Below are 25,359 nucleotides of genomic sequence, written 5' to 3'. Positions count from 1 at the left end.
TACTACATTTAGTCAAGCTGTGGAACTCACAGAATGAAACTGAACGCACTGCATTTTTTCACAATGACCGTAGTCCGCTGCTGGTGCAAAAGGCAGTGAAATTAACGAGCCTGTTTAGCGCGGTAGTGGTTGCGGTGTGCTGCATAGCACGCTTTTCTGTACCTCTCTTCGTTTTAACTTTCTGAGCGTGTTTTTAATCCAAACATATCATATCTATATGTTTTTGGAATCAGGAACCGACAAGAAATAAGATGAAATTGTTTTTAAATCGATTTCGGAAATGTTATTTTAATCATAATTTTTATATTGTTAATTTTCAGAGCTTGTTTTTAATCCGAATATAACATATTTATATGTTTTTGGAATCAGTAAATGATGAAGAATAAGATGAACGTAATTTTGGATCATTGTATAAAAAACATTTTTTAATTACAATTTTCAGATTTTTAATAACCAAAGTCATTAATTAATTTGTAAGCCTCTATGCTGAAATGCAATACCAAAGTCCGGCCTTTGTCGAAGATTGCTTGGCCAAAATTTCAATCAATTATATTGAAAAATGAGGGTGTGACAGTGCCGCCTCAACTTTTGCAAAAAGCCGGATATGACGTCATCAAAGTCATTTATCAAAAAAATGAAAAAAACGTCTGGGGATATCATACCCAGGAACTCTCATGTAAAATTTCATAAAGATCGGTCCAGTAGTTTACTCTGAATCGCTCTACACACACACACGCACAGACACACACACACACACACACACACACACACACACACACACACACACACACACACACACACACACACACACACACACACACACACACACATACACCACGACCCTCGTCTCGATTCCCCCTCTATGTTAAAACATTTAGTCAAAACTTGACTAAATGTAAAAAGGGGGAGGCTAAAAAATGGGGGAATTGGGGGGTTCTCTGTACAGTGAAACTCCCTCCCTTTTAAGACTTTGATTCTTCTGGTTATAACCTCTGTAAATTTACCCCCGTTTTAAGGCTCCCTCCTTTTTAAGACCTGACTTTTACAGATTTGTGGAGATCTTAAAAGAGGGGTTCCACTGTATTGTTCTATACTTTGTTTGGGATGTTAATTTCGTGGTGTTTTACCTGTAGCTATCAACGTCCACCACGACCCCCCTGTACCTGTCGGAACAAGGAGGGACCATAGCCCTCAGCTTCCAGCTGGCCGAGGAGTTTAGTGACTACACCTCAGGGGGCTCTGCCAGACAGGTTCGCATCCGCGCTCAGGTGGCCAACACAGAACCACCCACGTAAGTCTGACTTTTCTGCTTTGTCGGTGTCAGTGAGGCTGTACCCTTGATGTCTGGAATTAGACTTTGTGTTAATTGCTGAGTAAACCCTTTATGAAAGTGGTTTTTTTCAATTTTGTTAACAGTTTGTGCGAATGCCCATTTCATCTGTTCGTGTGTGTGTATTTCACAGTTTTGTTTCTATTGTATCATGTCGTTAGCTCTTGCTAGAAGGGGCAATTAATAACTGGTGATTATTATTATAATATCCTGTATAGTTATCTGGCCAGGGCTAGGGGCTATACAATGTACCGGATTCTGCATGTGCTTCTCATGATATTCAGACTGTGGTGATTTCATTGCTTTTGTTCCAGTATATTTTGTGGCCTTTGCCATCACTACTTTAATTCTTCTCAGACAGAGTTTTGTTCTTGCAACACAAATCTGATTTTTTGCACCTCTGCCATATTGGCCTCTTTGTTTTTGCAGTTGCCTTGGTGACACCTCAGCAGAAATTTCCCAGCTGTCAGTGCTGTACGAGAACGGAGAATTGTGCGGTGTTCGACTGGCAGGAAGCGATGACTCATGGGACGGCAAACACACGATCCACCTGGTGGCAAACCAGGACGGACGGCAGGACGGCATGCAGCAGGCGATTGTCTCCTTGTACGCTGATGTCTACGATTACGTGGCCGCCTCAGACAGCTGGTTGCGGGGCAATGAGTCTTTCAAGCTTGCCGAGTACCAGGTGGGTGGGGTAGGGGTGGGTTGCTGGGTTGGGCGGGGGCTTAGGGGTTGTATGTGTGTGTGTGTGTGTGTGTGTGTGTGTTGTTTGCATGTGTGTATGCGTTTGTGTAAGACGGTGTACCTCAGAGTAGTCATGGTCTTACCTGTTTGTCAGTCTTGTTCCTGCCGTCTTCGATCAGAATGAACACAAATTTATTTGTGCTGGTTTGCAGGTGAACATTGAGGACACTGACATGGCCAGCGCTGTGTGCTCTTCTATAGGAGATCCTCACACTCAGACCTTTGATGGAACGTAAGTACAAGATATGCCGTACCTCTGCTTTTTTAAAAAATCTTAGTTATTTATGTCTTGGAAGAAAGGGAGTTTTGACCTTATGTAGAGAAAGTGTGAGAAAATGAGTCTTTAAATAGAGGGTCTTGAAACAGAGGTTTCTTTCTACACTGCGTTTAGCAATTATCACCCTAATATGTATACCTAATAAAGCAAAAAGTTCTTCATAGGTTTAGAGGCCTCTGAGGACATAATCGTTCGTCATGCTGCTTGTACTTTTCCCACGTGTGCAAAGCTTTTCACTCCCCGACTTTTTGGTGCCGGACGTTTTGGTCTGTACCTAGTATGTTTGTGACTTTTGTATGCTCTATTATTCGCTAGGAAAACATAATTTATGTCAATGTGGTTCTGTCTTTTTTTTCATAGCCTGTTCAACAACAACGAGGCAGGAGAATTCCTTCTGTACAGAAACAGCATCGGTGCTACAGCCGTAAGTTCAATATAAATCTTTCCTGTTCTTAAATTTGCATCAATGTGTACCTGTGTGCGGTGCATTTAAGTGAGTCTGTCTGCTCATGTTTGGCTGTGCATGCAATGTGTGTGTGCACCTGTGAGCCTGTGTATTCAAGTTTGTATGTACCCGTGTATGTATGTGTGTCTGTCCTCACCTGTGTGCATGCCTGCGCGTACACATAAGTGTGTGTGTGCAAGTGACTGTGCCTGAGCAGGTACTTGTGTGCCTGTCTGCATTTGTGTGCATGCAAATGTGTCTGTCTGCACCAATAGCTACATTTTCATGTGCCTGTTCATTTACGTGGCAAGGGATTAGTTTCCAGACATGTAGTAAAACAATGCACTGAAGATCTTGTCCATATTTTTTACTGTTTCATTGCATTTTGCTCTTGTGCTGGTAGGAGAGAAATTACGTTATGGATTAAAATGTGAATAATTTTAGTGCATTTGGATGTTGATTGGTTGTATAGATGCGTGTGTTGTGTGTGTTTGTTGGAGTGAATGTTTCTTAACCCCAAGGTGAAAACAAATTCCCAACCTTTGGCAATCAAATATTCTGTATTCTGTATTCTGTGCCATTGCTGTCTAGGTGACAGTGAGTTACCAGCAGTGTGCGGTGGCGGCGACATGCACGTGCGCTGTGGAGGTACAAATGCCCAACACAAGCGTGCGCTTTGACCGGTGCCGACGTGTCGGGGCCACTGGCGCCCCAGAGGACATTACGGTCACCATGCCCGAGTCTGGAGCACAGAGCGTTCTGTCTGTGTACAGACACTCCGACCTTCAGACCTACTATGTTAGTGTTTTGCTTGTTTTCTTCTTTAAATTGTGGTAGTTGGGCGAAGAGTCGTGGGAGGGTTAGGGGTGTAGGTGGTGGGTGGATGGAGGTGGGGTGCTGGCCGGGGCTGTCTAATTTGAGCTGGGAGAGAATTTTGTGTGTGTTATTTTCTTGTCTTGTATTTTTTCTTAAAAAATAATAGTGTTTTTTTTTAAAAAATGAACAGATCCAAGCACTGGTGAATATTGACAGAGATGAAACATGTGTGGTGACAGTTTTATATTTTTCATGTGTTTAGGGGTTTTTACAATGTTTTTTATTTTAATTTTGTTGTACTAAGAATATTCTTAACACTTTCTGCAGTGAAGACATATGTCTATCGTTCATTCATTGTTGTGACCTTCATTCCCCAGGTGGTGCTGCCAACGGGAACCATAGTAACGGTGAAGGCCAGCGGTCGCTTCCTCAATGTGTGGATCACTGCGTCCAGCCTGGACTTTGGAAAGACTGAAGGTGAGACGTGTGACAGTCTGCATTGTCTTTGTGTAACCGTGTGCCCGAAGCACAAGAATGACCGTTGAAGCCAGTCAAACAGGTTTGAGATTTTAGAGCAAATTTAATAGCCCAATAAAAGCTGCTATGGGTACACAAAGGTTCCCAAGAGCATTGAAGGAGACAGCAGCAGCCAGACCCCATCACAAACAGAACGCTACAATTGACAGGTGTCTAGCCGGCGACGTACACGAGGCATCAGCTAACGTCCTGTGTTAATTGCTTCACGGGCAACAAACCTTTCAATAAACAACAAAAGAACAACTAAAAACAATGTGTGTGTGGTGTATTTATTTATACATCAAGAGCACACTGTTAGTTGTCAATACAGGTAAGTACAGGTAACACTTCGTATACTGGCAGCAAATACGTTTTGTAGTGATAGTGTTGTTTAACTAAGACTTAAGTCTGAGTGTAAATGAAGACGGGCTTTTGAAAGACTGGTTTGTCTGTTCAGGTCTGTGCGGACTGTTCGATGGCGATGCCTACAATGACCTCATCCTGCCCAGCGGAGAGCGTTACGTCACCAAGAAAGGGGATGTGCAGTACGGAGTTCTCTCACCTACCGACTTCATCAACCAATGGAAGTAAGAGCTCTTTTTCTTTTGTTTGATTGTTGGTTTCATCCCTGACTATATTGATGCAGCTTTTTCTTGGCTTCCAGGGCTACAGTGGTATACAGTGCAACCCCCAGTTTAAGACTCCCGTCACTGAGTTCCACTGTCCAGGTGTTTTGATGGCTGCATGTGTTTCTGATAATCAGAATTCAAAATTGTCTCAGAGGTCAGATTAGTCCCTTTAACCCTTACAGTTCCAATGTCGCAATTTCATAACAGAGTATCTCAGCCCTGACATCACTTGATAACTTGTTAAATGAAAGATAGGCGTTTTAGCTTTCGCCTTGAAAAAAGAAAGCAAGTCAAGTGGTCCACAGTTAAATAAATACAGCGTTACCTGTCCTGGCAACCACTTCTCTAGCAAACCTCAGGGTATGAATTGTTGAAATCACAACGAATCTCAATTTACACCAATCTAACACTCCGGTTGGCTGCCGACTGGTTGGTAACTTTCTCTAGCAAACCTCAGGGTCTGAATTGTTGAAATCACAACGAATCTCAATTTACACCAATCTAACACTCCGGTTGGCTGCCGACTGGTTGGTAACTTTTTCTAGCAAACCTCAGGGTCTGAATTGTTGAAATCACAACGAATCTCAATTTACACCAATCTAACAATCTAACACTCCGGTTGGCTGCCGACTGGTTGGTAACTTTCTCTAGCAAACCTCAGGGTCTGAATTGTTAAAATCACAACGAATCTCAATTTACACCAATCTAACACTCCGGTTGGCTGCCGACTGGTTGGTAACTTTCTCGTGCACCTCAGCCCTAGCACCTGAGAGAATAACATGCATTGAAATGAACAAGCAACTTTCATCCTCAGCTTTTCAATCATTTCTTTTATACTGAACTGCTTGTCTGAAATGTGGTGTCTTTTCCCTGTGCAGAACATCCCAGCTGTCACAAGTGCTGAACGGTACAGCCAAGGTCACCACCGCCCCATCCTGCAGCTGTTTGGATTCTAACCCCATCGCCGACCAGTGTGGCGCTCTTGCTAGCGTCACCACCTGCGACCATGTGCAAGGTAAGAGGATTGATTGTATGCATACCATTCATTTCACCATGTTTGTGTGATCCCAGGCCAATTAATGTTCTTACCATCATTATTAGCCTGATGTGTCACTGAGCACTTTGCTGTGTACAGTGGTATTGTATTGGCGAGTTATTGGTTAGAACTCGGCTATTGGGCAAAAGTAAGCAGTTATGTTTTGCGTGCGGATGGCCGATCGTGTATGATCAGCAGTGATCATATGTTGCCCTGTACTTCCATAGGTATCTCTTCATATAGCATCCCTATACATAGAGAATACTACATGGCTTGCTGTGTATGTTAACACAAGTTGTTTTTAAAAATATTGAAATGCGTGCGTGTGTGTGTGTGTGTGTGTGTGTGTGTGTGTCTGTCTGTCTATCTATCTGGGACTGTATGCATGTACATGTGTATCCATCTGTTTGTCTCTTCCTATTTTACTGATTACACCTGTGCTGTTTATATGCAAGATGTATAACTGTGTGCAGGGGAAGATATCACATCATTACTGGTGGCAGCGGCCAGCCAGACTAGTGGAGGCTTTCGCAGACGTCGCGCAGTGGAGGATTCAATCGACTACTCCACCACCACCACCCCTCAGGCCGTAAGACAGTGTGAACTCTAGCGATGGTTTTTGACTGTTCAGAGGAACTGGCGATAGGAATAAACCGTCGTCTGCTACGAGAACCACGACCTTGCGTGACCCTGCTTCCGTGCTTTTCTTTTTTCAAACTTTCAAAAGTTCGAATTGTTGTTCTTCTTCTTCTTTTTCTTCTTCGTCGTTCGAATTGTACTGATCTTGTCTTGATGAAAAAAGAATTCTTTTATGATTTAAGAATGTTTGTGTCAATTTATTATTTAGATTTTAAAAGTTAGGTCTAGCGCCCAAACGCACCACGGTCCAATTTTGAGAGGAGACAATCTGCAAAATTAATTCTTTGAAAATTGCTCGCTCTTTACGTAGGGCACCTAGGATGTTCCCGTTCGGTGAGCGTTCAAATGGAAAGGTGTTTGTACTGTGTGTAAAAGCCTGACAGTATCTGTGATGGTTTACGGGAGGCGTACTGTGCCTTTAGAATTTAAATATATTTCATTTACGTTTAATTTGATTGATATTTTAACGATTTTAAAATATAGATGTCAGCTGTGTGCTGGGTTTCAGAACGTAGGATGGCCTACCCCCAGCAACTGGACAGAGGCAAGAGCCCAGGAATACTGTGAACGACAGCTGGAGAACGTTCTAAAGCTGCGTTACTGTGACAAGGCTGTCCTGACCGCTAACGGAACGTACTCTTACACTGATGCCATCACTATGTGTGTGGAGAACATCAGGGTAAGTGCTTCATTTTTTTTTCATTTTTATTACTTTATTATTCTATTGTTGGGAAATTCGGGTTGCTTCCTCTCACTAGAAATATTGCAGCAACAAAAACCAGGTATGTGGGTGTTTAGGTGTTATTAAATGGGGAGGTCCTCAATAGACCATTTTTGGAAATAACTGTCAGGATTGAAAAGCGGAGGGGAGTTGCGCCCCGCTAACAAAACCTTCTACAAACAACCTTAACAGGAAACACATGGTCAAACAGGCAACACTTGGTCGACCAGTTAAAGCCACAATCGCTTTAGATCGTCTATCAGATCGTCTATCAGGGGGTCTTAAAAGGGGGGTTCCACTGTAGTGAAATTTGTGATGTTGATGTGCATGTTGCGGGTGTGCAGCTGTCGGACAGTGTGGCCTACGTCAATTCCAGCACCCTGCAGGCAGTGGAGAAATGCCGGTCTCTCTTCCTGCGTAACACCACGTATCAAAACACAGACGCTGTGCGGCATGTCGTCATGGAGTTCCTCCATCGCACCTGCACCAAAAATTGCCATGGAAAGGGAGACTGTCAGATGGGTTGGTGGCTTTGAGATTTGTCTGGAGTTGTTTGGCTGTGTTATGGTGTTATGTGGGACAGAAGACTGAAAGTGTGTGAGAAAGAGTGTGTGTATGTATGTCTGAAAGAGACAGAGATAAAGAGAGAGAGATTGTGTGTGCATGTGGTGTGTGTGTGTGTGTGTGTGTGTGTGTGTGTGTGTGTGTGCGCGTGTGTGCACACATGCGTGCGGAAGCTTGTGTTCATTTGTTGGTGGGGCACCTTATGTTTGAACATTGTCAGATTTCTATTTGGCTGCAGTAGGTATTCATGATTATTTTTTGCTCTTTCTTTAGAAACTCATTGATCTGACTTATTTGAATTCTGATTTCTTATGCCTCATTCAAATTTATTTTAGATCCGACAGGGCCATTCAGGTTTTGAAGGTCCTGCAGGGTATAAGTTTACTACCTGAAGTGCTAACGTCTATTTTTTTCAAATACATTTAACTGACCCTCACCTCACCCTCATACAACCCTACTCTCTCAGGTTTTCTGTTCATAACATTTGTAGATTGACCTCCATTTTAAGACCCAATTAAATTACATATTCTTACCGCAATTCTCATAAATGCATTGACCTCAATCTCACATGCTAGATGTCGAAACACTACTCAAATTACCTGCCCTTGAAAGGGTGGTAACCAAGCTAAAAACAGACCCCATAGCCGTTGCTATGCCCTGAACCCACTTGGTTACCCATAACCCACCGTGCACCACGTGAGCGCCGGCATCTGGAATAATTATTCTCGACTTTCGACGACACACGTAAGACGTCCGGAATTTGACTGCTCACTTGGCTTTCCCTAGCCCTCGTCTTTGTGATGATTCGGGTGCGTGGGAGCCTTTACCTGTTCGCCTTTTGGTGAGACCTGTCCTTTTTGTGGAATTGATTTGTTGTGTTAGCTGCTTGTTTACAGCCGCTTTAGAAATTTACTTTTCTAAGTGGACTACGGTGTTCGGCCTTTTAGCTTTTCCAAAGATGGCCGATAGCAAGCAGTAACTTAGTGCGGGGCAGGGAGTGAATCGGCTGCTAGCCTTTTCTTAGAAACCTCTGTGCGGGTCGTCGACCCTTCGAGTAGCACTTCTTTTGTGGTAGCTATTCGGGTGGATAAGGTTTCGTTTTTTTCTCCCTAGCCCCCATCTCCTCTTAAGGAGAATCAGTCAGTGTCCTCCGTTTGCGGGGGACTTAACGATGATATATGTGTTTTTATTTCTCAGCTGTTTCAGGCACGATCGGCGGTTCCCGCCCTCTCGTTCTTCAGCTTTGCACCGTGGTCTGGTGCAAATGGCCAGTTCGGCTCAGCCCACTTTTGCCTCTGGTGGCTATGGGCTGTTCACAAGCACCCTCTCCTTTCAGGAGGGGGGGCCTGCCTCTAACCACTCTGATTACCTCCGGTACTTCTCAGTGCGTTACACAGCCCCCCGCCAAAGGGGGGGGGGGGATAGGGGGGGGGGCGTTCCTGCTTCGCACCGTGGTCTGGTGCAAATGGCCAGTTTGATTCAGCCCTTTCTGCAGGGGCGGCGATGTAGCTCAGTCGGTAGCGCGCTGGATTTGTATCCAGTTGGCCGCTGTCAGCGTGAGTTCGTCCCCACGTTTGGCGAGAGATTTATTTCTCAGAGTCGACTTTGTGTGCAGACTCTCCTCGGTGTCTGAACACCCCCGTGTGTACACGCAAGCACAAGACCAAGTGCGCACGAAAAAATCCTGTAATCCATGTCAGAGTTCGGTGGGTTATAGAAACACGAAAATACGAAAAGCGGCGTATGGCTGCCTAAATGGCGGGGTAAAAACGGTCATACACGTAAAAGCCGTGGGAGTTTCAGCCCATGAACGAACAAACAAAGCCCTTTCTGCCTCTGGTAGTACTGGGTTGTTCACGAGCACTCTCTCCGCCTGCTTTTGTCCGCTCACCTTGCTTTTAGCACAGCTGAGTCGGGCATGCAGCCCCCTTACCGTGAGGAAGGGTGAGTGGGGGGGCACGGTAAGTCATGGCCTGGGCTTGTTCCCACTCTGCCTCAATGGGGGCAGGGGGCTGTGTCAGCTTCCCACCCTTTCCCGCCCTCCGGGCAGGATCGGGTGGGGGCGGGAGCAGCGTTCCACCCTTTCCCTTCCTCTGGGCTGGATCGGGTGGGCGCTGTTGGACTGTCTTCACAGTCTGTGCCTCTATTGTCCTGGCCTGACAATCGCCCTCCTCCCCCATCGGGGTGGGTGAGCGGTGGGCTACAGGACTACAGCAGGTGGACGGGTGGGGGCGGCTGTTTTCGCTTCCGTCTCTCACTCCGTCTTACCCCTCTCAGGGGCTGTTTTCTGCTGTGATTGGGTGGGGGATGTGTCAGCGTCCCACCCTTTCCCGCCCGCTGGGCAGGATCGGGTGGGGGCTGGAGCAGTGTTCCACCCTTTCCCTCCCTCTGGGCTAGATCGGGTGGGCGCTGTTGGACTGTCTTCACAGTCTGTGCCTTTATTGTCCTTGCCTGACAATCACCCTCCTCCCCCATCGGGGTGGGTTAGCGCTGGGGCTACAGGACTAATGCAGGTAGACGGGTGGGGTTGGCCGTTTTCGGTCCCTTCTCTCACTCCGTCTTACCCCTCTCGGGGGTCGTTTTCTGCTGTGACTGACCACCTCCCTCCCCACTCGGGTAGTGGGGTGACTCAGTCTAGCCAAACGAGTTTTATTCACGGGGCCCAGTCAACCGCACAGAGGTCGGTGAACAATGGGCCGGCCTTGGCTTTGTTCGGTGGCCCCGTCCACCCTCCCTCTCGGCAGCGTGCTGTGCCTGCTTCTTCTTCTCTTCCCCATTAGGGCAGGGGAGTGATGGTGTTTGGCAAGCGGGGTCGGAGCACGCTTTTGATTCTCCTGTCTCTCCTCCTTTGTGTGGTGACACATTGGATGGTGGCGACTCAGATTTTATCTGATGAAGAGGTGGAGTATGTAGCTTTGCCTATCCGTCGCGATATAACCTTGAATGGTTGAAAACGACGTAAAACACCAAATAAAGAAAGAAAGAAAGAAAGCTTTGCCTACTGTGTTTAGGCAGGCTATGTGATAAGCGCCTTCAGTGGCAGCGGCTTATTTTCCGGAGGGGGTTGTTTATGCAGTCCAGGGTGTTTCTTTACCCCCTTCTGCTGCTGTTGACTTTCGGCCTTCGCGGGTGGAATCACAATCTTTTAGTTTTGTGGAGTCTCCCGCCGTGGCTTACCTCATGTCACAACTTTTCCCTCTGCTAGCCGGGGCTGGCTTCGAGTGCCCAGACCACTTCTTGTCTCAGTTGGTGCAGAAGAAGGTGGACTGGAGGGTCTAGTCTAGGAATTTTATTCAGACTTTTCCTTTTCTAAGGGCGACGTTCCTGATTCCGCTGGAATTAGTTGCCTTGTTTGCCCAAACATCCCTCAGCGAAAGAGGGAGGTCGACGCTGACTCTTCCGTCGCCATATATAACCTTGAACGGTTGGAAACGACGTTAAACACCAATTAAAGAAAGAAAGAAAGACGCTGACTCTGCTCTCCCCTCTCTTGAGGAGATGGGTAGGCGTGATCTGTCAGACCTCTTCTTTACACTCGGACGCTTCTCTAATTAAAGAGAACGCTCACAGCGGGCGGGCTCGGCTGTCCTCTCTCGGCTTTGTCTGTTGACAAAGAAAAGCTCACAGCGGGCGGGCTTGACTGACCGGTCTCGGTTTTGTCTCCTATCCCCGTTCTCCCTCCTTCTCGGCAGGGCGCTGAACCAAATACCCACCCCTCTCCCCCCTTGGGGCAGGTTAGCGGTGTGGTTTGATGGACAAACAAAGCTCGTTTTCACTCGCACTCCTGGCATGTATATCAATTGGAGTTTTAGTGCTGCCTTCCCCGTCTCCCCACCTTAGTGTTTTGACATAGCGGCGGGTGGGGATTAGGACTTCGTTGTGCAGGAGAAAGAGTGGTAGCGCTGCCTACTGCTGGTAGGCTCGCTATGCAAGGGTGGCTGTTGGGGCAGCTTAATATTTCCCGGAGGGGGTGGAGGATTCAGAGCTTGGTATTTCTCTTCCCCCTCTCTGCCGCGGATGACCTTAGGTCTACGCGGGCTGACTCGCAATCTTTTTGATTGCCGACCTCATGTCACAGCTTTTGCTTTGGCGGCGGTCTCAGCTCTCCCCTCCACTGCCTCCCAGCTCCCTGCAGCGTCCGCCGCAGCTCTCTCTGCGGCCTGCCAAGTCTTACGGGACGCTGGCTTCCTTGGTATTTCATCTGTCCAGTCACTCGCAGCCCCTTGCGTGATATCGGACTTAGATGGCCTGGTCACGGCGGTTGACCGGTCCTCTCCCGGGGACGCCGACCGGGACGGGTCCGCCGGCCGGACCACGAGCCTGGACACGGCCCGGTCAATGGGCCTGGGCGAGTCCGCGGCCCGGGCCCCGTGCTCTCGCGGGGCCGGGGCCCGGGCCGCTGGCCTGGACGGGGCCCGGGCCCCGTGCTTCGACGGGTCCGGGGCCCGGTGCTCTGACGGGGCCGGGGCCCGGGCCGCTGGCCTGGTCGGGGCCCGGGCCGCTGGCCTGGTCGGGGCCCGGGCCACTGGCTTGGTCGGGGCCCGGGCCCCGTGCCCCGACGGGGCCGGGGCCCGGGCGGCTGGCCTGGTCGGGGCCCGGGCCCCGTGCTCTAACGGGGCCGGGGCCCGGGCCGCTGGCCTGGTCGGGGCCCGGACCGCTGGCCTGGTCGGGGCCTGGGCCCCGTGCTCCGACGGGACCGGGGCCCGGGCTCCGGGCCTGGTGTGGGCCCCGGCCCGGGTCCCGTGCTCCGACGGGGCCGGGGCCCGGGCCGCGGCCCTGAACGGGGCCGCGATTTGGGACGGCGCCCGTGCCGCGCCTCCTAACGGGGCCGCGGCCCGGGACGGTTCTGACGTGGCCTCTACTCATGGGGGACATACCTCACAGGCGGTGGCTTCTTCAGTTCTGGCGGGCTCTGGTTTCGACCACCCCCAGGATTTTGATTTAGGCCTGCCTTCCGCCTTTCAGGAGTTTGACGACATCTCGTCGGAGGACGATTTGTATCCGGAACTTCAGTTACCTAGACTGGTTCACTCCGTTAGTGGATCTCTTTGCCACCCGGTACAGCAAGCGACTCCCTCTGTACGTGAGTCCGTTTCACGACCCCATGGCCTTCGGAAAGGACGCGTTCGCTCTGCCATGGTCGGGTCTCCAAGCTTACGCCTATCCCCCGACGGCTCTGGTAACCTGAGTCCTAGCCAAGTACGCTCAGGAGAGGCCCACACTGCTTTTGGTCGCGCCCTTTTGGCCCACGGCAGCTTGGTTCCCCGAACTGGTCGCGCTCTCCCACGTTCCCCCGTTCGACCTCAATCTCGACTCGTTCAGTCTCCTGCAACCTCGATCGGGCATCCCACACCCCGCGCCCGACTCACTCCGCCTGACCGTCTGGCTTTTGTTCGGTCAAAACTGCGAACATTAGGACTTTCGTCACACGCTGTTTCCTTGTCTCTTGACGCTCGGCGTCCCTCTACTAACAACCTTTACTCCCTACGCTGGTCCACTTGGGTTTCCTTCGCTGCCGGACTGAAATTCGACCCATTACAGCCTTCTCCTGCCCAGTTGGCTAATTTCCTTTCCTCCCTTCATTTACAGAAAGGTTTCAAAGCTTGTACCCTCTTAGGGTACAAATCGACGGTCACCAGTACCATTGCGGCTGCCACAGGGGTTAGGCCTCTCCATCTCATTCATTCTTCCCTCATCACCAATCTGATCGATGGAATTAAGAACCGTTCTGTGCGCAAAACAGTCTCCTTTCCCAAATGGGACGTTTTTCTCGTGCTTAACGCCTTGAGGTCTCCGCCGTTCGAACCTCTGAGCTCTGCCTCCCTCCGGGACCTCACTCTCAAGACTGTTTTTCTTGTTTCGCTCGCAACTGCTCGCAGAGTCAGTGGCATCCACGCCATCAGTGGTCTCCCACACGATGTCGAGTTTGCCCCTGACCTTTCGTCCATGACTCTTTCCTTTTTGCCTGAGTTCAGGGCAAAAAACCAACTGGCTGACGTGTTCTCAGCCCCCCTCGTCATCCCCTCTCTCACTCGGGACCTTGACCCTGATGATCCGGATAGGTTTTTATGCCCCGTTCGGGCCATAAAGGCCTATCTTAACCGTACTGCTTCTCATAGGGCCACTAAACGAGCCTTGTTTATCTCCCTTCTGCCTAACATAGAACGAGATATCTCCAAGCAGACGATTGCTCGCTGGTTAGTTTTTTTGATCAAACAAATTTACAAAAACGCTAACCTGACACGAACGACTCCGGTTCGTGCACATGAGATCCGGGCCATCAGTTCCTCACTCGGTTTCGTTCGGGGGGTGCCGCTGACTCAAGTCATGCACGCAGCCTACTGGAGGTCTGTGTCTACCTTCACAGACTTCTACCTCCGCACGTTCTCGGCTAGACGGGGAGACGAGACCTACGGCATCAAGAAAGCCGTTCTCGCCCAATCCCTGGTCTCTCTTTAGGTGAGTGTTTTTTCTTACCATAGATATGTTGATATTCTCAACTCCTTGGTTCATTCAGACAGGGGCCAGGTCCTTAGGCGTTCACTGCGCGTGCACCTCTGCCTTTCCCCTGCTCTGACAACCTTCTTTTGGAAGTGATAGGACATGGGATCCCAACCTCCTCGGTGGTATTCTATGCAAAATAACATTGTGCTTGGTAAATCTAAATTAATCATGAAAATTTATATTAATTTTCTTATTTATTTATACTTACCAACACAATGTTATTCTTATTGCTCCCTCCCTCCTCCCCTCTTCACATGCCTATTCGGTTTTATAGGTGAAGTGATAAGTGGCGCGCCCGCGTTGCCTGTGCCGCATTCCGGCTGGCGTGTTTGGCGCCAAGCACTACTAGCGCCACCCGCAAAGGGCGGTCACTCTGGGGTATAACTCTAGTTTCACTTTCGTTTTCTTTCGGTAGTTAAGGGGCTATATGCAAAATAACATTGTGTTGGTAAGTATAAATAAATAAGAAAATTAATATAAATTTTCATGTTTGGCTTGACCCGCACTTCAGGGTAGTGGTCTCCAGCCTACACCTTTTCTGCTGCTTCATGCGCATGGTCCCGCTCCTACGGCTGCTAGCCTGTGGCTGGCTTCTAGGTTTGGGATACTTCGTTCTCACTTTTAGTGCGGAGGAAGATAGGTGGAATGTCAAGCTTCTGAATCTAATCCAGACTTTTTTGTTGCCACGGGCTAGCTTGCCTGTTCCAGCTGAACTAGTCTTGTTGCTTCACAAACAGACCATAGAGAGAGCGGGTGTTTTGGCAGTGTGCCCACACTGTCTTCACCTGGGTGATATCCCTCTTTTGCAGGGGTTTTGATGTCACACCTGCTACAGGAAGCAAGGGATAGGCATTTTTCGGGTTGTTTGTTATAACCTACTCGGAAGCCTCAGTCTTACTCTTCTTTCAGTGGGGTTTCGTTTCAGTGATTCCTACCTCTCCTCTCTGAAGGAGGGGAGCGGCATGGTCTGGAATGATCAGCTGTTGCTGATGTTTTCCCCTGTGCTCTCACACGAGCCTGCCTTATGCGTCCCCAGCCTAGAGTTCTTCTACCTGGGCATGTCGTTTGACACTTTCTCTTGGAAGGTTCGTCCTTCACAGGAGAGAATAGGGAGGCTTTAGGCTCTTAGCACTGCCAGACTGGCATGACCGCAGACGTCTGCGAGGCCTTAGCCTCGATCCTCTGTCACATGGATTCGATGGCCAGGCGGTTCCCTCTAGGGCTTTACCCTAGCTCAAATTGCCCCTCTGGACTTAGACCACGTCAGGGATGCGTCTCTGTCCTGATGGGGAGCCCACATGGGCAATCACAGCTTGTGGCTGTTTACGTAGACGCAACTCCTTTGGCATTTCAATTGCCTGGAGTTAGGAGCAGTAGCTCTCAGTCCACTAGCCTTTCTCTTTGGCTATATCAATCAATCAATGAGTCTTATATCGCGCATATTCCGTGGGTACAGTTCTAGGCGCTCTGCAGTGATGCCGTGTGAGATGAAATTTTATACGGCCAGTAGATTGCAGCCATTTCGACACATATTTACCTTTCACGGCCTATTATTCCAAGTCACACGGGTATAGGTAGACAATTATTAACTGTGCCTAAGCAATTTTGCCAGGAAAGACCCTTTTGTCAATCGTGGGATCTTTAACGTGCACACCCAATGTAGTGTACACGGGGGGAGGTTCGGACACCGAAGAGAGTCTGCACACAAAGTTGACTCTGTGAAATAAATTTCCGCCGAACCTGGGATCGAACTCACGCTGACAGCGGCCAACTGAATACAAATCCAGCGCGCTACCAACTGAGCTATATCCCCGCCCCAATATATATGCACCATGTCCGTTTGCATACGGACAATACTTCTGTTGCTGTCTTTGTGGATGAGCAGGTAGGAGCAAGTTCTCTCTCCCTGGCAGACAGAGCTTATGGGATTCCGATTGGGTGCCTGTCACACCAAATCATTATCTCAGGTAAATATCTCCCCGGCCGACTCAATGATCTGGCCGACTCGCTCAGCAGGACCTCTCAGGACTTGCACACGGGCTGGGCCTTCTGCATACAGGGCTGGAATTTGTGCTGTTTGTGTTGCAGATCGTGGGTTATGACTGATCTGGAGGCATGAAGTACATAGGTCCTCCACTTTCTCTGTGATGCCCCTTATTGGCCTTCTTGGCCAATTCGTGTTTAGAGCAGGGGTGCAACTCCTTAGCACCCCTCTCTCAATCCAGGTGGTTAATCACCTCTGTTTCTTATCGCAGCTACTCTGAAACAGATAGGCCTCTCTATCGTTGGTCATGGCGCTTTTGTGTGCATGATCAAAGGACCTTGTTTTAAGAGGTTTGCTCTAGTTTTGGAATGGTTGCGTTCTTTGGCATTTTGAGCCCTTACTCTTGGCTCGTTTGCTAGACTTAACGCGTAGGACTTTGTTCCTCTTACTCTGGGCTCAGCCCTGAAGGTCAGTGAGACCCATGTACCATTGAGGTTACCGGAGAGGATAGCTTTGGAACATAACATTTCCGTTTTTTCACGGCTTTTTGGCCAGGTTCAATCTCCTCTGGTATTTAATTCCCTCCTCTCGGGAGGATTCTCGCTCCGGGCGATTTGGATTTTCTAACTGTCTGGTTAGAGCTTTAAAATCCTTTCTAGCTTGTGCTAAGCAATTCGAACTAAGAGCCAAAAGCTCATGTTCTTATCTCTTTACACTTTAGGTGAAAGAGACTTCTCTGAATTGACTTTCACAAGAGGTGTTACTACTTTCATAGGACAGTCCTATGAGTGGTGGCCTATTGAACAAAATGGGGGGGGGGGGGGGGGGGGGTGGCGTTTAGTCCTCCTGCTTTCCTTTACAGGGGTTCAGGAGTCCAGAGCTGGGGGGGGGGGGGGGGGGGGGTTCTTCTCTCTCTGTGTGGCATTCCAGTCGCTTAGGCGAAGTTTTGCCTTTTTCTCTTGGGAGGTCTAAGGACATGTCCATTCAATTTTACCTCTTGGACATCTCCTGCTATTAACTTGTCGAGGCCTTTTCTTTGCCCTCGTTAGTTTCGGCAGGACAGGTTCTTTCAGGGAGATAATTAAGTCCCTCCTCCTTTTGGAGCAATCTGCATTTATGAGAATTGCGGTAAGAATATGTAATTTAATCAAATTTCAATAATAAATTTTCATTTGATTAATATACTTACCCAATTCTCATAGTTAATACCCTCCCATCCATCTCCGCTACTTAATTTCCTACAGGATTTTGAGAAGTCTCGAATGATTATTCCGGATGCCGGCGCTCACGTGGTGCGCGGTGGGGTATGGGTAACCAAAAGTGTGTTCAGGGCATAGCAACGGCTATGGCGTCTGTTTTTAGCTTGGTTACCACCCTTGCAAGGGCAGGTAATTTGAGTAGTTTTTCAACATCTAGCATGTGAGATTGAAGTCAATGCATTTATGAGAATTGGGTAAGTATATTAATCAAATGAAAATTCACTATTGAAATTTTCGATTTACTCAGATTTTTTGAGGTCTCAAAAGGGAGGTTGAATTTAACTAACAGGAGTTACCTTACTTGGGACATGTTGACTGATCTTTTCCTTTATCATCATTTTCACAGGTGTGTGTTACTGTTACCCTGGCTACGTGGGAGGAGACTGCTCTTACCTGCGTACGGACTTGCCCCGACCCTCTGCCACTGCTGTGATGCATGATGGTCTGTGCCAGGTGTCAGCTGCCGATCGCTGTGAAGATATATTCATCACTGGTCACGACCTCATCGACTCAGCCTACCTCTCCTGCCACATTCAGTCCGTCAAGGTATGGCTTTGGACATGGTTGTGGTGAATAATTCTGTGTGTTTCTAAGGCTAAGTCTGTCAAGGTTTGGTTTTGGACATGGTTGGGGTGAATAATTCTGTGTGTTTCTAAGGCTAAGTCTGTCAAGGTATGGCTTTGGACATGGTTGTGGTGAATAATTCTGTGTGTTTCTAAGGCTAAGTCTGTCAAGGTATGGCTTTGGACATGGTTGTGGTGAATAATTCTGTGTGTTTCTAAGGCTAAGTCTGTCAAGGTTTGGTTTTGGACATGGTTGGGGTGAATAATTCTGTGTGTTTCTAAGGCTAAGTCTGTCAAGGTTTGGTTTTGGACATGGTTGAGGTGACTAGTTCTGTGTGCGTCTCAAGACTGATATTAATAAGGCGAAGTCGTCTTTACAAAGTCTACTTCACAAAGAATGCTGCACAAAGCTTTGGCACTGATTTTGTGAAAAAAGACTCCGCGAAGTCTTATTCAGGCTCAATTTAGGACAGTCTTTAGGCTGAGACTGTGATTGTGTCTGGGTTTCAGTATTATGGTGAATAATTCTGTACACATTTGAGACTAAGAACATAACTCTTGGCAAGGCAAGTAAATACTGACAGCTTCACTCCATTTGTGTGTGTGTGTTTGTTTCTTGTTTGCTGTATATTTCCATAAAAGTTGCTGTAAATGGTTGAGTAAAGACCTGTGCTGTAATCGTGCACAACATTGTTGATTGTCTCAACACAGGTGACGTCGTCAGGCCAGCACAGCCCAGTGGGACAAGCCAGCAAGGTTCCCGCCACCCTCATCACCGCATCCCTGGCTCACTGCAGACTCTCTCGCTCTGACGCCGCTCACCAGACCGTGACGGTCGCCATTAGCAACGATGGCGTCAGTCCTGGAGAAGCCATGTTTTTCACTGCCCATGATCCTCGCTGCTACGCCTGCAATCCTGCCACGCATCACTGCTCACACGGTGTAAGTGGTGGTTAGAATGCTGCTGCAGAGAGAAACACATGCTAGAAAATTGTACTGACAGCTAATCAGTTCTCCGATTCTTCTGTTCAATATTGGTGGGACATGCAAATTGAATCTTGATGGTGTTCATATTGGCAGAAAACAGTTATATGGGCTCTCACGTTTCTGTGAATTCACAGATTTCCCACCGCGTTGCTAGATGGATGGGGAGGGTGGGTCCGAAGGGGGTTAGGGTTGGGCCAGAAACATTCCAAAATTTAATTACATTCAAAATCTTTCACAAATCTGAGCTCATTAATAAGTGTCTAATGTTTTTACATTTATCTAAATTCGCAGAAAGATAGGAGCTGTGAAATTGGGTTTTTTAACTGGCAGAGTAAGTACAAACATTGCTTGTCTCCTGTATCATGAATAAAATTCTTCTTTTTGTTCTCAGGCAAGCGATACCTGTGAGATACAGGGCAGGTGTTACATGGCACAGGAGACCTCCAGCGCTGACAACTGTCTTGTCTGTAACCCAGCTGTTGCCCCTAACAACTGGTCCCACAAAGACTGTGAGTCAAACCAACACTTTGTTTTCATTCTCACAACAGACGTTTTCCGTAAATAACTCTGTCAAAATGCATTATCCACTCGAAATGATGCCTTTAAACAAACAAAAAATGCGACCAAAGATATGCACATCGGTGTGACGCTACCGGCATGTTAACAACTTGATCCACCTTCAAGGCATGAAACTCTTCTGAAGTTTGTTTGTTTGTTTGTTTGCTTAACGCCCAGCCGACCACGAAGGGCCATATCAGGGCGGTGCTGCTTTGACATATAACGTGCGCCACACACAAGACAGAAGTCGCAGCACAGGCTTCATGTCTCACCCAGTCACATTATTCTGACACCGGACCAACCAGTCCTAGCACTAACCCCATAATGCCAGACGCCAGGCGGAGCAGCCACTAGATTGCCAATTTTAAAGTCTTAGGTATGACCCGGCCGGGGTTCGAACCCACGACCTCCCGTTCACGGGGCGGACGCCTTACCACTAGGCCAACCGTGCCGGTCTCTTCTGAAGTTATTTTCAAACATCGTCTATATTTTTGGGCCCTGGATTTTCTATGAATTTTCGGTTGCTAAAATAGTGTCCAAGGATGCATTTAACCATACCTGTCAACCTGTGCGATTTCCCCGTATTGTGTACGGGATTTATCAAAATGTAGGTGTGTACACAGCCTAGCAGTACGGGCAAACCAAATTGTACCGAAAATTCATGTCAATGCTGTGATCTTGACAACAATTACCTTACAAGATGCAAGTGACGATTATTACCAATTCAGTGCCCCATATGGCTTTTTGACCAATCAGGACAGATTCTAGGTGACCCTCTAAATGTTATAACGTTCAGGCAGGGACCCTTTTTGTTTATCACGCTAAAAATTAACAAGACAAAGTAAAAATGTAATTCAACAATATCAGCGTGATTTATTCTAAAGAATGACACTTCAAATGCTGTCAGGTAATACTCTCTTTATCTTAAAAATACCGAAAAGCGAGTTTTGTCGGTGGGTGCGTAACGGAACAGCAAGGCACCGCCCATCGTCTGAGTGTGCAATGCCGACCGTTCACTTGAAATCTAAATGATGAAAGTTTGGAAAAATCAAGTGAAATTGCGCCACTCGCTTCACATCAAATGTATATTTACGTCATTTCCCATCTGTCTGGAGTCGGTTCTAAATCTGTCGCTCTCTGTTCAACGAGAAAAAGCGAAGCAACCGAAAAGCATGTTCAACATGGTTTATCTTGTGAGATTGTTGTGTGTCAAAGGCATTTGACCTGTGAATATTCATCACGTCAGGTGTGTTACTCTGATTGGCTGACTCGGGTCACGAGAATTCTTTGACTGACAGGCATAATCAGGTAGAAGCACTCAAGTTCCCATTGCGGCTGTTCTGTCTAATTCGCGGAGTTGCTTCGAAATTTCTTTTGGTCGAATTAAACGGTAATAAAACCGTTGTTTTTAATATGCTGACTGTCTAACAAGAGAAAAAAGATATCAAGCATGAGCTGATATCGTTTGTGAGACATGTCTGTTATCATTTGCTAACAGTCAGCATATTAGAAATAACTCATATTAACACACATACTCAGGCATGTCAACTGAAACAGAGAGACACAGACACGAGTAAGTCTAGTGCACGTTGTAGTGATCACTGCTTGAATGTCAATGAATCCTTTAAAATAGCCCACTTCCATGGCTTCAGTGACCTTTCCGGTTTCAGATGTCTGCATGATCTCTGACAAGTTTTATTTTGAGTTAGATACATGGAGTCCTTTTGAAAATTAGAATGTGGAACAAACTTACTAGTTTCTCTTTTAATTCAATCTATGATTCAACCATCATTTGAGAATTTAACTCCAGAAATGATGAATTGAAAAGCAGTATGAGAGATTATGCAAATGAGTACTAAAAATAGACCTGCAGACAGTGCCTATGCTATTTTCCAAACCTCCTTCCTTTTCACCAGAGAGAGCCGTTTTGAAATTAAGTTACCAATTGGAACTTACTGAAAACTGTTTTCTTATTTAATTTGAAGTTTTGAGTCAATCATTATTGATAATTTACATTTACATGGTTTTTTTTCCTCGCGGTAGTTGCACGAGAGCCGCCATGTTATGTTTTCGTCTGCTCGACTGAAAATGCGCGAAAGTCGTAATTCATCCCCAAAAGCTCGGCCGTAAGTCGCGTTTTGGGGTGAGTCGTTCACTGGGGGTTCATTATATAGTAGAACGCATCCGTGGTAGAAAAATCAGTCGTAAAAAGGGGGTGGTCGTAAACAGGGGGGTCGTTAAGGGGGAGTACTACTGTATAACCATTTTAAATATCCAGGTTATGTGTGGTGAACATTTTGTTTACAGGGAGCAGTAAGAGAGGTTAGGTTATTGAGTTATATGTTTTAGTTCACCAATATTCAGTTATCAATTTGAATTACATATCTTTACCCAACTCACAAATAGCAATTAACTCTAGTTCAGTGCTGGTTACGCTGTACGCGTCCCCTTGGTAACAAGGGAGACCACTCTAAAAAAGAAAGTGATCAATCCCATAAGGCCAGACTATTGCTAGTCTGACTTCTGTATGCGTGCGCATATGCCGCCATATTTGTCATTCCAAAACTCAGCGTCAACAAGACTGGTCGCTTTTCAAGTACGCTCCGGTTGTTTTCAGCCTTGTTTCTTAGTCTACGGACTTTGGCTTCGCCCCTTGGTCTGCCGCCGAGCTTTATCTTCACCTTTGCTGTTATTTGGTGAGATCTTTCCTGTTTTATGTGAACTTTGGCGATATTTTGTCGCATTTGTGCGAACTTGTACGATTTTTTCTGTTCAGAAAATGTTTGTGAGTTCGTGTTTACCATGTTTACCATGGCGGAGAACGCCAAGAATAAACCTAGCTTGAGACAGCTACTGCTGCAGCGTCTCCTTCTGGGGAATCTTCTTATTCTAGGAAATCTTCTTCTTCTAGGCGGGGAAAGAGTGCCGGACAGTCCGCCATTCCTCTTTCGGAGCCGGTTATTGATAAATGTGCAGATGTGGCTGTTGACAAGCCGTCGACCGCCATTTTGTCTGTGAGAAAAGACAGGGTCACGCGCAGTGACAAAGACGTTTCAGTTAAGAATGTTGATAAGGATGTTGTTGTGTCGGGGGCTCCTGGTGGTTCAGGGGTTATGCCCTCCGACATTGCGTCGCTGTTACTTACACTTAGTTCGCAGGTATCATCTTTGGCGGCGGATTTGACGGCAACGAAAGCGGAGATTCGCTCACTTCCGACTGGCGTTATTGATGTTACGTCTTTGGGGAGAATCATGTCTTCGCCTTCACCTTCCGGTTCCGCTTCTACTTCAGGAGCTTCGCGGTTGGCGGCCACTTCCGTTGTTCGAGCGGATGTGCACGCGCCGCAGCATGGCTCTGGCCGTCTCGTTTCCTTGCTGCAGGAGCTTGCGCTTTTGAAAGGTACGTCCGGTGATAGTGGCTTGCAAACACAGGAGAGAGTAAACCATGTACATGGCGAAAGTTCCGAAACCATTGCTGACCAAACGCATCGTACGCGGTCAGCGGAGGCTAGGAGCCCTGTGATTTGTAAGGATTCGGCATATACCTCTGTCGCAGTGTCGGGTATGTCGTCTCCTCTTCCCCCCCGGGGGCAGGAAGTCAAGGGTGACTTTGGGATTGACCTTGCCAGTCTTTCCGGCGAGCAACTTCCTGACTGCGATGGCGAGCAGGAAGTCGATATGGACGAGGGTAGTTCCACGGCGGTGGATGAAGCCCAGCTTACGTTGCCTTCTAAGCTTCCGGCTGCAGTGGCATCGGCAGCAGAGATAGCGTTCAAGTACTTCCCGGAAGGGGTGGTTCGGAGTAAGGAGAGACTTCCGCCACCAGCTTCCGCGTTTGATGATTTCCGGTCTTCCAAGAATTGGAAGGTTCAGTTCCGGTTCCGGGAATCATCATCTGTCGCCTACGTCATGGCGAACGTGTTCAAAGAGAAGAACAATCGTGCGGTGCCTTTGTTGACTCAACGGGGCGATGCACCGGATGACGTCATTCCTTGGCTGGCTAAGGAAGGGGAGCGAGCTGTTTCTGTTGTTCAGAAGTTGAAGCTTACTCCTAGACCTGTCAGTCTGATTGAGCACTTTGCGTTGCCCACGTCGGTTCTCCCTATTTCGCCGGAACTGGCGTCCTTGCGGGAAGACGGTTACAATGCTAGCAAGACTATCCCGTACACCGAAGCGTCCATGTTGTCTTTGGAGGATGCAGGGAGGTCCCTGGTGCAGCTGACTTCTGTTTCTGAAACCTTGCAGCGGTCACTGTCGAGATCTGTCGCAACTTCCTTAGATCCGTTCGAATTCAGGTTCGATGCTTCGGCACTGGACGTGTCTACTCTTTTGGCCACTCTGGCTAAGGGGACCAGGGAACAGTTGACTATCTCAGCTAACCTCTACGCACATGCCGTGCATTCTAGGAGGTCAGCTTTTCTGGCGGGCTCCAGGATACGTGACAATACAATTATCCCCCACATGCTGTTTGACAAGCTGTCAGCCCTGAACGTACATCCGTCCATCTGTCATTGGGTTTTAGACTTTCTCTTAGACCGTCCACAGGTAGTCAAGGTGAACGGTTCATACTCTTGCTCAGCCACGCTGAACACAGGGGCACCCCAGGGGTGTGTGCTTTCTCCACTTTTATTCACACTTTTCACGAACGACTGTGTATCATCAGATCCATCTGGTTCTGAAGTTTTCAGATGACACGACAGTTGAGGGGCTGATTTCCAACGATGATGAAAGTGTGTATAGAGAGGAGGTGGAACAGTTGGTTGGCTGGTGCTCTGACAACAACTTAGAGCTCAATGTCTCTAAAACCAAAGAAATGATTGTAGATTTTAGAAAGAACAAACTCGCACTCACCCCTTTAGAGATCAACGGTGTAAGTGTTGAGCAGGTCGACTCCTTTAGATTTTTAGGCACAATCATCTCGAGCGACCTCACATGGGACAAAAACACAGAGCCCATTATCAAGAAGTGTCAGCAGAGGCTTCACTTCCTTAGACAGCTGAAGAAATTTAGACTGAACCAAGCCATCCAAAAGCAGTTCTATAGGGCTACTGTAGAAAGCATTCTGTGTTTTTCAGTCACCGTGTGGTTTAGCGGTGCCAGTGCTAGGAACAAGGAAGAGCTGGAGCGCATTGTCAGACAAGCGTCTCGTATTGTGGGTTGCGAACTTCCGTCAGTCGCCTCACTGTACAGCTCACGTTTAGCAAAGAGAGTTAGGGGTATAGTGGCAGACTCATCTCACCCAGCCAGCCATCTGTTCGAGCCCCTCCCGTCAGGCAAGCGCTTCCGCGCTCTGAAGAGCAGGACTTCTCGTTTCAGGAACAGTTTCTTTCCTGAGGCAGTCCTTGCGGCCTCAATGGTGGATCGTTAGATCTGTTAGATCTGTGATATGTTTAATTAGAAAAAAACACAGTAAACACCAATTTTCAAAGACTTTCGGGCCACGCCCTTCTTCAGTGAAATGAATAAGATCTGTGATATGTGTCAGCTAAAGTTTTGAAATGGATCGAGTATCCTTAAATGAAATATCTTAATAGATGTAAGGGTTGTGTCCTTTGAATAACTGTGTCAGCATGTACTCAGATTTATTATATTGATGATTATATTTTTAGATGATTTTAGGGAATTCATTTATCTTTATCCATGCAACCTGTGATTACTCCTGTCAAATTGGTGCTAAAAGAACAACCAGTCCGTTTTGAACTGTCTGGTTGGTATACACACGTAAATAGGCCCAGTGAAATTGAACACTTTATCTGTACATATTTATTATGATATATGCGTGTGG

The 25,359-nt window shown here is 47.5% G+C and overlaps 1 protein-coding gene across 2 annotated transcripts in view; it reads left to right on the top strand.

The window, feature by feature from the left end:
- LOC138981893 (uncharacterized) overlaps positions 1-25,359 on the top strand; it is a 148,113-nt gene that overhangs the window by 99,570 nt on the left and 23,184 nt on the right. For both annotated transcript variants that reach the window (XM_070355036.1, XM_070355035.1), the window contains exons 72-85: positions 1,134-1,291; positions 1,760-2,018; positions 2,230-2,309; positions 2,715-2,778; positions 3,391-3,597; positions 3,993-4,092; positions 4,589-4,718; positions 5,639-5,775; positions 6,270-6,385; positions 6,944-7,114; positions 7,501-7,678; positions 17,814-18,013; positions 18,742-18,972; positions 19,409-19,526. In XM_070355036.1, coding sequence (XP_070211137.1) covers positions 1,134-1,291; positions 1,760-2,018; positions 2,230-2,309; positions 2,715-2,778; positions 3,391-3,597; positions 3,993-4,092; positions 4,589-4,718; positions 5,639-5,775; positions 6,270-6,385; positions 6,944-7,114; positions 7,501-7,678; positions 17,814-18,013; positions 18,742-18,972; positions 19,409-19,526 — 2,149 coding nt within the window. The remainder of the gene's footprint in view (positions 1-1,133; positions 1,292-1,759; positions 2,019-2,229; positions 2,310-2,714; positions 2,779-3,390; positions 3,598-3,992; positions 4,093-4,588; positions 4,719-5,638; positions 5,776-6,269; positions 6,386-6,943; positions 7,115-7,500; positions 7,679-17,813; positions 18,014-18,741; positions 18,973-19,408; positions 19,527-25,359) is intronic.

Source organism: Littorina saxatilis, linkage group LG12 (assembly GCF_037325665.1).
Source record: "Littorina saxatilis isolate snail1 linkage group LG12, US_GU_Lsax_2.0, whole genome shotgun sequence".
NCBI lineage: Eukaryota > Metazoa > Mollusca > Gastropoda > Littorinimorpha > Littorinidae > Littorina > Littorina saxatilis.
Note: the sequence above shows the minus strand (reverse complement) of the source record. Positions and strands in the feature narration are given on the sequence as shown.